Source organism: Pseudophryne corroboree, chromosome 3 (assembly GCF_028390025.1).
Source record: "Pseudophryne corroboree isolate aPseCor3 chromosome 3, aPseCor3.hap2, whole genome shotgun sequence".
NCBI lineage: Eukaryota > Metazoa > Chordata > Amphibia > Anura > Myobatrachidae > Pseudophryne > Pseudophryne corroboree.
Genome location: NC_086446.1, coordinates 448,416,158 through 448,429,142, shown reverse-complemented (window position 1 = coordinate 448,429,142; position 12,985 = coordinate 448,416,158). Strand labels below are relative to the sequence as shown.

The 12,985-nt window shown below is 48.6% G+C and overlaps 1 protein-coding gene across 2 annotated transcripts in view; it reads right to left on the bottom strand.

Annotated features, from left to right (window-relative positions):
- Positions 1-12,985, bottom strand: part of CCNDBP1 (cyclin D1 binding protein 1) — a 99,332-nt gene that overhangs the window by 70,175 nt on the left and 16,172 nt on the right. For both annotated transcript variants that reach the window (XM_063960524.1, XM_063960525.1), the window contains exon 2: positions 6,321-6,377. In XM_063960524.1, coding sequence (XP_063816594.1) covers positions 6,321-6,377 — 57 coding nt within the window. The remainder of the gene's footprint in view (positions 1-6,320; positions 6,378-12,985) is intronic.

The window sequence follows — 12,985 nt, the reverse complement described above, 5'->3', positions numbered from 1 at the left end:
GTTGCCACGGCCGACTACGCCACTTGGGGAAGTGATTAACAACGGGTGCTGTTCCCTCGCAGCCCGGCGCAGACCGGCAGACTCCGGAACACCAGCAAAACAGCCTCCTGTCTGCAAGTGCGGAGGTACCGGAGGTAGCGCGAACCATCTGAACGGCTCGTTGAGGCTCCCTGCACGGCGCAGCATCAATCACACCCGCTGAGGCTCTGGTGTGTGTCTCTGACAGACCGGCGAGACGACACCAGGGAGCAAGGATAGAACAGGCTCCTGCCCAGCGGAGGTAATTCACCAACGCACCTTTAAAACCAGCAATCCACTGCAATGGATTTGTGACGTACACAGTACCTTTTGGTACACTAAGGCGTGAGTGACCCATGTTAAGATATCAAAAGAAAAAAACTAAGCGCTTGGGTGAGAAACACTGCACTGAGATTGTCAGCAGCCTCCTGATAAAGGGAATTGCCAATCCCTTGCATAAACCACTAACCAACAAAATAACAGGTGGCGCTTGACAATCAATTGAAGTATAAAAACATTTATTTAAGTACAATGAATAAGGTTACAACACACTCCCGGGAGAATAAAATAATATGACAAAATTCACAATGATAAAAAATGTGCACTATAATAAGGCTTCTTAATCAATTCCTCAGAAAACCAGTTGTAATTAGTAAACTTATATGCACATATTTAGTAGGTGACAGTGCCTGAAGGATTTTCACTGTATTAAATACACTTTTGATGCAATCAAAATTTAAATATAAAATATAAAATATATGTGTAAATAATTAATGTGATATCATAACATAAGTCACTCACGCCTTAGTATACCAGAAGGTACTGTACACGTCACAAATCCATTGCTGTGGATTGTAGGTTATGAAGGTGCATTGGTGAGTTACCTCCGCTGGGCAGGAGCCTGTTCTGTCCTTGCTCCCTGGTGTCGTCTCGCTGGTCTATCAGAGACACACACCAGAGCCTCAGCGGGTATGAGTGGTGCTGCGCCGTGCAGTGAGCCTCAACAAGCCGTTCAGATGGTTAGCACTGCCTCCGGTACCTCCGCACTTGCAGACGGGAGGCTATAGGCTGGATTTCCGGAGTTTACCGGTCTGCGCCGGGCTGAAGGGGAACAGCACCCGTAGATTGCACTTCCCCAGATGGCGTGGTCGGCCGTAGCAACGGGGATTGGAGATAAAGTGCAGGTGCAGGTGCTCCCAATATCGGTGCTGTGTGAGCGGGCTCCTTTGCACGGACAATGCGTAAATGTAGCAGCTAATGAGAGTGTGGATCCTTGCAGAAAAAGCCTGTGTCCTTGTTAAGATATCACACTTATTAGTAACATACATCTTTTATCTAAATTTTATGTGTACCAAAGTGTATCTAATATAGTTAAAAATCCTCCAGGCGCAGTTACTTAATAAATATGTGCATATAAGTTCACTTACTATAAATGATTCTCTGAGGAATTGATTTAGCAGCTCTAATATAGTGCACATTTTTATTACTGTGAAATCTGTCACATTATTTTATTCTCCCGGGAGTGTGTTGTAACCTTTACACATTGTATATAAATAAATGTTTTTTTATTTCATCTGATTGTCAAGCGCCACTTGTTATTTGTTGGTTACTAACTGAGCTGCTGGCTGTCTCATGTTGTCAACAGTTTTCTGTAACGTGCCGACACTGTCACGTAAATTCCTTAATTACGGCCATCCATTCAGGTGTCGACTCCCTAGGGGGTGACATCACCATTATAGGCAATTGCTCCGCCTCCACATTATTTTCCTCCTCATACATGTCGACACACACGTACCGACACCCAGCACACACACAGGGAATGCTCTGATAGAGGACAGGACCCCACTTAGCCCCTTGGGGAGACAGAGGGAGAGTTTGCCAGCACACACCAGAGCGCTATATATGTATAGGGACAACCTTACAATAAGTGTCTATCCCTTATAGCTGCTTATATCTGTTATTTTGCCAAATAAGTGCCCCCCTCTCTTTTTTACCCTGTTTCTGTAGTGCAGGATGCAGGGGAGATTCTGGGAGCCTTCCTACCAGCGGAGCTGTGTGGGAAAAATGGCGCTGTGTGCTGAGGAGATAGGCCCCGCCCCCTTCTCGGCGGGCTCTTCTCCCGCTTTTTTCTGGAAAACTGGCAGGGGTTAAATACATCCATATAGCCCAGGAGCTATATGTGATGTATTTTTTGCCAAATAAGGTAAATTCATTGCTTCCCAGGGCGCCCCCCCCCAGCGCCCGGCACCCTCAGTGACCGAAGTGTGAAGTGTGCTGAGAGCAATGGCGCACAGCTGCAGTGCTGTGCGCTACCTTATGAAGACAGGAACGTCTTCTGCCGCCGATTTATGGACCTCTTCTTGCTTCAGCATCTGTAAGGGGGCCGGCGGCGCGGCTCCGGGACCCATCCATGGCTGGGCCTGTGATCGTCCCTCTGGAGCTAATGTCCAGTAGCCAAGAAGCCCAATCCACTCTGCACGCAGGTGAGTTCGCTTCTTCTCCCCTTAGTCCCACGCTGCAGTGAGCCTGTTGCCAGCAGGACTCACTGAAAATAAAAAAACCTAAGTATACTTTTACTTCTAAGCAGCTCAGGAGAGCCACCTAGATTGCACCCTTCTCGGCCGGGCACAAAGATCTAACTGAGGCTTGGAGGAGGGTCATAGGGGGAGGAGCCAGTGCACACCACCTAGGTCCAAAAGCTTTTACTTTTTGTGCCCTGTCTCCTGCGGAGCCGCTATTCCCCGTGGTCCTGACGGAGTCCCCAGCATCCACTTAGGACGTTAGAGAAATCGGCAAGGGGGCACTTCTTCGAATTCCAGCTTGTAGCCTTGGGAAACAATTTCTATCGCCCAAGGATCCACGTCTGAAAGAACCCAGATCTGGCTGAAAAGTCGAAGGCGTGCCCCCACTGGCGCGGACTCCCGTAGGGGAGCCCCAGCGTCATGCGGTGGATTTTGTAGAAGCCGGGGAGGACTTCTGCTCCTGGGAACTAGCCGAAGCAGGCGTTCTCTTTCCTCTACCCTTACCTCTGGCAAGGAAGGAGGAGCCCCGACCTCTTCTGGACTTATGCGACCGAAAGGACTGCATCTGAAACTGTGGAGTTTTCTTTTGCTGTTGGGGAACAAAAGGTAAAAAGGTAGACTTACCCGCGGTAGCTGTGGAAACCAGGTCCGCGAGCCCTTCCCCAAACAACACTTCACCCTTGTAAGGTAAAACCTCCATATGCTTCTTTGAGTCTGCATCACCCGTCCATTGGCGGGTCCATAGAGCTCGTCTCGCAGAAATAGCCATGGCATTGGCCCTGGAACCCAGCAGCCCAACGTCTCTTTGAGCGTCCCTCATATATAAAACTGTGTCTTTAATGTGGGCTAAGGTCAATAAAATGGTATCCCTGTCTAGGGTATCAAGGTCAGCTGACAAGGTATCTGTCCATGCTGCAACTGCACTACACACCCATGCCGATGCTATTGCCGGTCTGAGCAAAGTACCTGTATGCGCATAAATAGACTTTAAAGTAGTTTCCTGTCTGCGATCAGCAGGATCCTTGAGGGCTGCCGTGTCCGGAGATGGTAGCGCCACCTTTTTGGACAGACGTGTTAAAGACTTATCCACCCTGGGAGAGGATTCCCAACGTACCCTGTCCTGTGCAGGGAAAGGATTCGCCATAAGAACCCTTTTGGGAATCTGCAGTTTTTTATCTGGAGTTTCCCAAGCTTTTTCAAATAACTCGTTAAGCTCATCGAATGGGGAAAGGTTTCCTCAGGTTTCTTTTCCTTATACATGCGCACCCTCATGTTAGGGACACAGGGGTCATCAATGATATGTAAAACCTCTTTTATTGCAATAATCATACACTGAATACTTTTTGCCACCCTTGGGTGCAATTTTGCATCATCGTAGTCGACACTGGAATCAGAATCCGTGTCGGTACCTGTGTCAACTAATTGTAGGGGACGTTTTTGAGACCCTGCAGGGCCCTGTGACCCAGTGCAATCCGTGTATTGACTCCCTGTTTTCTCCCTGGACTCTGCTTTGTCCAGTCTTTTATGTAAAGAGGCCACACTTGCATTTAACATATGCCACATGTCCATCCAATCATGTGTCGGCGTTGCCGACGGAGACACACCACACATCTGCTCCTCCTTAGACGAGCCTTCCGCTTCAGACATGCCGACACGCACGTACCGACACCCCACACACACAGGGATATATCTATAAGGGGACAATTTCCCAACAAGGCCCTTTGGACAGACAGAGAGAGAGTATGCCAGCACACACCCAGCGCCAACTGACACTGGAATAAATCCCAGACAGCGCTTTTATATATATATATATTCAATGTTATACACTCACTGCGCCAATAAATGTACCCCCCCCCCTCTTTTCAGCCCTCTGAAGGGGAGAGTCCGGGGAGCCAGCTTCTCTGCAGTGTTCTGAGGAGAAAATGGCGCTGGTTAGTGCTGAGGGATCAAGCTCCGCCCCCTACAGCGGCGGGCTTCGGTTCCCGCTTCAATATTCAAAAAATGGCGGGGGATCTTTACATTTACTGCCTCCGCAGCTTAATGCCCCTTATTAAAGCCAGGTCAGAGGTTAATTGCTGCCCAGGGTGCCCCCCCAGCGCCCATCAGTGCCCTCAGTGTGTGTAACGTGTGGGAGCAATGGCGCGACCGCTGCGCGCTTACCTCAGTGAAGATCTGCTGTCTTCTGCCGCCTTGAAGTCTTCTTTTCTTCTCATTCTCACCCAGCTTCTATCTTCCGGCTCTGCGAGGAGGACGGCAGCGCGGCTCCGGGACGAACGGCGGGGGGGACCCGCGTTCCGACTCCCTCTGGAGCTAATGGTGTCCAGTAGCCTAAGAAGCAGAGGCTATCACTGAAGTAGGTCTGCTTCTCTCTCCTCAGTCCCACGATGCAGGGAGCCTGTTGCCAGCAGTGCTCCCTGAAAATAAAAAACCTAACAAAATTATTTTCAGAGAAACTCAGGAGAGCTCCCTGTAATGCACCCAATCTCCTCTGGGCACAGGATCTAACTGAGGTCTGGAGGAGGGGCATAGAGGGAGGAGCCAGTGCACACCCATACTAAAAGTTCTTTATAGTGCCCATGTCTCCTGCGGAGCCCGTCTATATCCCATGGTCCTTACGGAGTCCCCAGCATCCTCTAGGACGTAAGTGAAACACTAAATTACACCGCTCAGTGCAGCTCACTAGAACTAGGTGTCTCAAACCGCATGGCATAATGAGGTTAGGTGTATGAGGACACATCTGTGTAACTTGATACGCTACGTTTTGTACCTTATTCAGTAAGGATTCTAAAATTTGCAATTCGCAACCTGGACAATTATCGAACGACTGTGCATGCACAGCGTTCGCATTGTGCACGTGCAAGCAAAAATAGCTACAGAAATTGCCTACATATCGTGATTGCAATGCAGCCGCTGTTTGACTGACAGGAAGCCGGCGTTTCTAGGCAAAAACCTGCTATTTTCTGAGTGTGTCAGAAAAAAACACAGGCGTGCCCAGGCGTTAAGGAGGGTCTCGGTCGTCAGCGATGACCACTTCCAGCCTCTTGTGTTGCAAGAACTGTAGACGACTTTACCTGGCACAGATGGGAAAAATCTTAAAAGTTTCGCTAAATGCATATGGTTTTGCAATCAGACCACGTATTGCGATGCATTCGCAATTTCTGCAATGGGTCTTTTTTTCGCAACTATTTGATTGCAGCAACTGCTTTTTAGCAGAAATTGCAATCCTTGCGGAATTAGGTCCTTAATACAGTAGGAACTAAGAAGATATGCCTACGCCTCAGTGATGTCTCTAATTCCTATGGAGGTGATGAGCTGCATTATAATTATTATAAGTTTGGTTCACAAAATGGCTGACTCATATGTGACCTGGTGATAGATGCACTTTAACTACTAACCTGCTTCCTTTAACTAGTGTTCACACGGGTTGCAGTTATGTGACTGGCAGTCAAGAGACCGCCTGTCACATTACCTCCCCCTACATCCCACACCCTCACTATCCCGATGGTCGACATGCCGACCAACAGGGACTACTCCTACACGTGGGTGTCCATGACACACAGAGTGGAAATAGAACCTGTGGCCACCGAGCCCGCATGCGTTATCATGGACTCATGCGTTATCATGGAAAAAGGGATGTTATTGCGGATTATTCAGGCACACAAAGCATAATCACCAATAAATTGCGGCATTGGGGGCTAACTGGATAACCCCCAACGAATCCATCATCAGCAGTACCCCCCAATGTCTTTTAGATGATAAATCACTCATCTAGTTTCTTACCAAGTGTTTCCCAGAAGGATTGTGGGTTAAAGTTGTTATTTTCACTGGATTCTCCATCTGAACAAAAATGACCAAAATAAACATTATATAATTTTGGAATGCTGACAAGCGAGATTGTCTACAGGCATGATGCTTTGTCAAATGCTGAGGTTTGTAAAAACTGGAAAGAAGGGGAATAATATTGCCTTTCAGACTGCTAATGCCGGGTCACACCCGGGATTTGTACACGGGTACAGACTGGGGGCACCAACGCGGCTTATTACCGGTTTGATGATGTCACCGCTTCATGTGCGGAAGGTCGCATTGACCCGGCTTACCCGTTCACACTGCACTGCAACAAGGGCTGAAGCAGTAGTCAAACCTGGTCGCTTCCAGAGATGAAATGCTAGGTCTGAAAGGGGTATAACCCAGATGAGTACGACAGTGTTTTTATTTTTTATATTAAACATTGGTCTCTATCAATTGCATAAAAATAATTAAAACATCAAACTAATCTTTAGCCATATAAAAAAAAATAGGATTTTAATACCTACCGGTAAATCCTTTTCTCCTAGTCCGCAGAGGATGCTGGGGACTCCAAAAGGACCATGGGGTATAGACGGGATCCGCAGGAGACATGGGCACTTTAAGACTTTAAATGGGTGTGAACTTGCTCCTCCCTCTATGCCCCTCCTCTAGACCTCAGTTATAGGAACTGTGCCCAGGGAGACGGACATTTCTAGGAAAAGGATTTTTGTTAAACTAAAGGTGAGATACATACCAGCTCACACCACAACACACCGTACAACATGGCTTTTAAGAAAATACCAGTTAACAGCATGAACCAAAACCAGCAACAGGTTGAACATAACTGAAACACAACCTCTGTGTAACAAAAGCAATACCTATCAACACGTACTGCAGATACAGTCTGCACTGGGACGGGCGCCCAGCATCCTCTACGGACTAGGAGAAAATGATTTACCGGTAGGTATTAAAATACTATTTTTTCATACGTCCTAGAGGATGCTGGGGACTCCAAAAGGACCATGGGGTTTATACCAAAGCTCCAGACCGGGCGGGAGAGTGCGGACGACTCTGCAGCACCGATTGAGCAAACATGAGGTCCTCATCAGCCAGGGTATCAAACTTGTAGAACTTAGCAAAAGTGTTTGAACACGACCAAGTAGCTGCTCGGCAAAGTTAAAGCGCCGAGACTCCTCGGTCAGCCGCCCAAGACGAGCCCACCTTCCTGGTAGAATGGGCCTTCACCGACTTTGGCAACGGCAATCCAGCCGTAGAATGAACATGCCGAATCGTATTACAGATCCAGCGTGCAATAGTCTGCTTAGAAGCAGGAGCCCCAATTTTGTTGGGAGCATATAGGACAAACAGAGCCTCTGATTTCCTAATCGGAGCCGTTCTGGAGACATAAATTTTCAAAGCTCTGACTACATCGAGAGACTTTGAATCAGCCAAGGCTTCCGTAGCCACAGGCACCACAATAGGTTGGTTCATGTGAAACAAAGAAACCACCTTTGGTAGAAATTGTTGACGAGTTCTCAATTCCGCTCTATCCACATGGAAGATCAAATAGAGACAAAGACGCTAATTCCGACACCCGCCTTGCGGACGCCAAGGCCAAAAGCATGACCACTTTCCAAGTGAGAAATTTTAACTCAACCTTTCGTAAAGGTTCAAACCAGTGTGACATAAGAAACTGCAAAACCATGTTAAGGTCCCAGGGGGTACAAACGGAGGTTGGATGTGCAGCACTCCTTTCACGAAAGTCTGAACCTCTGGAAGGGCGGCCAATTCTTTTTGAAAGAAAATAGATAAGGCCGAAATCTGCACTTTAATGGAGCCTAATTTTAGGCCCGCATCCACACCTGCCTGCAAAAAATGGAGAAAACGACCCAGCTGAAATTCTTCCGTAGGAGCCTTCTTGGATTCACACCAAGACACATACTTTCTCCAAATACGGTGATAATGCTTCGCCGTAACCTCCTTTCTAGCTTTAAGCAAAGTGGGAATGACTTCCCCGGGAATACCTTTCTGAGCTAGGATTTGGCGTTCAACCGCCACGCCTTCAAACGCAACCGCGGTAAGTCCTGGAACACGAACGGCCCTTGCAGTAACAGATCCTCTCTTAGAGGAAGAGGCCAGGGATCTCCTATGAGTAATTCCTGAAGATCTGGAAACCAGGCCAATCTGGAACAATGAGTATCACCTGAACCCTTGTTCTTCTTAGGATCCTTATCACTTTTGGAATGAGTGGAAGTGGAGGGAATACAAACACCGACTGAAACACCCACGGAGTTACCAGGGCGTCCACTGCACTGGCTTGAGGGTCCCTCGACCTGGAACATTTTCTCTGAAGCTTCTTGTTGAGGCGAGACACCATCATGTCTATTTGAGTAATTCCCCAACGACTCGTCACTTCTGCAAAGACCTCTTGATGAAGACCCCACTCTGCTGGATGGAGATCGTGTCTGCTGAGGAAGTCTGCTTCCCAGTTGTCCACGCCCGGAATGAAGACCGCTGACAAAGCGCTTACATGTTTTTCCGCCCAGCGGAGAACTTTTGTGGCCTCCGCCATCGCCGCTCTGCTCTTTTTTCCACCCTGGCGGTTTATGTACGCCACTGCTGTTATGTTGTCCGACTGAATCAGGACAGGCAGACCGCGAAGAAGGTGTTCCGCTTGTAGAAGGCCGTTGTAGATGGCTCTTAATTCCAGAACGTTTATGTGCAGACAAGCTTCCTGGCTTGACCATTTTCCCTGGAAATTTTTTCCCTGTGTGACTGCTCCCCAGCCCCGGAGGCTTGCATCCGTGATCACCAGGACCCAATCCTGGATCCCGAACCTGCGTCCCTCTTGGAGGTGAGAACTTTGAAGCCACCACAGGAGAGATATTCTGGTCCTGGAAGATAGGCTAATTTTCCGGTGCATGTGCAGGTGAGACCCGGACCACTTGTCCAACAGGTCCCACTGAAACACCCGGGCATGGAACCTGCCAAACTGAATGGCTTCGTAGGCTGCAACCATCTTCCCCAGCACCCGAGTGCATTGATGAATTGCAGGTTTCAGAATCTCCTTGACCATGTTCTGGATTTCCAGAGCTTTTTCCCCTGGGAGAAACACTCTCTGCAGTTCCGTGTCCAGGATCATGCCCAAGAAAGACAGCAGTGATGTCGGAATCAACTGTGACTTTGGCAAATTTAGGATCCAACCATGTTGTTGCAGAACTGTCAGGGAGAGCGCAACGTTTCTTAGCAACTGCTTCTTTGATCTCGCCTTTATCAGGAGATCGTCCAAGTACGGGATAATTGTGACTCCCTGCTTGCGTAGGCGCACCATCATTTCCGCCATTACTTTGGCGAAAATCCTCGGAGCCGTGGAAAGACCAAACGGCAACGTCTGAAATTGGTAATGACAATCCTGAACAGCAAACCTCAGGAAAGCTTGATGCGGAGGATATATTGGGACATGTAAGTAGGCATCTTTGATGTCGACTGACGCCATAAAATCCCCCCCTTCCAGATTGGAGATCACTGCTCGAAGAGATTCCATCTTGAATTTGAAACTTTTCAAATATAGATTGAGGGATTTAGGTTCAGGATCGGTCTGACCGAGCCATCCGGCTTTGGGACGACGAACAGACTCGAATAAAACCCTTCTCCCAGTCGTGACGGGGGTACCGTGACAATGACTCGCTGTTGACACAGTTTTTGTATCGCAGCGCACACTACTTCCCTTTCTGGCAGAGAAACTGGCAAGGCCGATTTGAAAAATCGGTGGGGGGGGGGGGGGGGGGGCCCACGTTTTGAAACCACAGTTTGTACCCTTGGGACACTATTTCTAACACCCAAGGATCCAGGCCCGAGTGAAACCAGACCTGACTGAACAGTCGGAGACGCGCCACCACCGGTGCGGACTCCTGTAGAGGAGCCCCAGCGTCATGCGGTGGACTTGGGAGAAGCCGGAGAGGACTTCTGCTCCTGGGAACCTGCCACAGCAGGCGACCTTTTTCCCCTTCCTCTACCTTTAGAGGCAAGGAAGGACGACCCTCTTCCTTTTTTGTATTTATTAGGCCGAAAGGACTGCCTCTGATAGTGGGGCGCCTTTTTCTGTTGTGCAGGGACATACGAAAGAAAAGATGACTTACCCGCTGTAGCCGTAGACACCAGATCAGCGAGGCTGTCACCAAATAAGACACCACCCTTATACAGGAGAGCCTCCATAGCTTTCTTAGAGTCTCCTGGCCGAGACTGCCATGGCATTGGCCCTTGATCCCAACAGGCCAATTTCCCTCGCCGCATCCTTTAGGTAAGCTGCAGCGTCCCTGATATAACCGAGAGTCAAAAGAATGCTATCCCTATCCAGGGTATCTATGTCAGATGCCAAGTTATCTGCCCACTTACCAATAGCGCTACTCACCCATGCCTACGCAACGGCAGGTCTGAGCAGCTTACCCGTAGTGACATAAATGGATTTTAAGTAGTTTCCTGCTTACGATCCGCAGGGTCCTTTAGGGCAGCCGTGTCAGTTGACGGAAGCGCCACCTTTTTGGACAGCCGTGACAGAGCCTTGCCCACATTGGGGGATGACTCCCACTTTTCCCTGTCCTCAGAGGGGAATGGAAATGCCACTAGGATTCTTTTGGGAATCTGCAACCTTTTGTCAGGAAATTCCGAAGCTTTTTCAAAAAGAGTGTTCAGCTCATGAGAGTTGGGAAACGTCACCTCAGGTTTTTTACCCTTATACAAACAGACCCTTGTATCAGGAATAGTAGGGACTTCTGTGATATGTAATACGTCTTTTACTGCCACAATCATGTACTGAATACTCTTAACCAGTTTCGGATTTAAACTGGCATCACTATAGTCGACACTGGAGTCAGAGTCCGTGTCGGTATCAGTATCTGCTATCTGGGTAAATGAACGCTTTTGTGACCCTGAGGGGGTCTGGACCTGAGACAAGGCGTCCTCCATGGATTTTCTCCATGTTTGGGTCTGAGAATCAGATTTATCTAGCCTTTTAGTCAATAACGCCACATTTGCATTCAACGTACTCAACATATCTACCCAATCAGCAGTCGGCGGCGCCGACAGTCACTCCCAGCGCCTTATCCGCCCCCACTGCAACTTCCTCCGGGGAGGAGCACTCAGCCTCAGACATGTCGACACACACGTACCGACACGCACTAACACACTGGCTATAGGGGACAGACCCACAGGAAAGCCTGTCAGAGAAACACAGAGGGAGTTTTCCAGCTCACACCCCAGCGCCTATCCCGGTACTGAGACTTTATACACACTGCCTCAGACCTGTTAGCGCTTTTTTATCCAATGATAATAGCACCAATTTACTGTGCCCCCCCCCCCGTTTTGCACACTGTTACTTGTACAGAAGTGAGGAGGTCCGGGACAGCGTCTCTGCATCTCCTGTGAAGAGAAAATGGCACTGGGAAGCTGTGAGGGCTAAGCCACGCCCCCTCACCGGCGCGCTTCAGTCCCGCTCAGATTAAAAAAATTTATACTGGTGTGGACTATATTTAGTGCCTAGGCACTTCTAATATACATTTTTTGCCAGTGCTAACTTCAATACTCATGCTGCCCAGGGCGCCCCCCCTGCGCCCTGCTAGTGCCGCCGTATGTGTGTGTGGGAGCATGGCGCGCTGCGCGGTACCTCAGTACTAAAGTCTTCTGCCGTCACTGAAGTCTTCTTTTCTTCGTAATACTCACCCGGCTTCTATCTTCTGGCTCTGTGAGGGGGGTGACGGCGCGGCTCCGGGAACGAGCAGCTAGGCGCACCAAGTGATCGGACCCTCTGGAGCTAATGGTGTCCAGTAGCCTAAGAAGCAGAGCCTTTGAACTCACAGAAGTAGGTCTGCTTCTCTCCCCTCAGTCCCACGATGCAGGGAGCCTGTTGCCAGCAGTGCTCCCTGAACACAAAAAACCTAATAAAAGTCTTTTTTACAGAGAAACTCAGGAGAGGTCCCCTGCGAGTGTCCAGTCTCTCTTGGCACAGAATCTAACTGGGGTCTGGAGGAGGGGCATAGAGGGAGGAGCCAGTTCACACCCATTTAAAGTCTTAAAGTGCCCATGTCTCCTGCGGATCCCATCTATACCCCATGGTCCTTTTGGAGTCCCCAGCATCCTCTAGGACGTATGAGAAAACAAAAAAGGGTGATTTTGTGGACTAGATGGCGCTAACGTGCAAGCAAGAGTGGTAATTGTGAGGGAATAGGAATACTTAGCTATGCTCTGTATATCCCAATGGTGCACCAGAAGACTGTGTTCGGATCCTTGATGGAGCACTCGACCACAGAAAGGAATATGAAAGGAAAATACACAATGTGTAGTAATGTTATGTACCCTACGGCGAAAACTTCACCAATCTCATCCGGCGTACCTCACTTACAATGTGAGTCGTCGGATGATATACATAAAGGTATCTTTAAACTTTAGGTATCTTCACATGAACACACCTCACTTACATGGAGGCAGGTGTCTATACTCATATAAAGGTATCTTTTCAGACCATAGCCAATGATTTTCACAGAGAAATAATGACAGATTTCTTTCAAAAATGTTGGTACGTGATCAGCGTACCTAACACTCACTCTGACAGCTGAATGTCTCCTCACATCACGGTTTCTTTAAAAATAGGCTCCGTCCAAAAG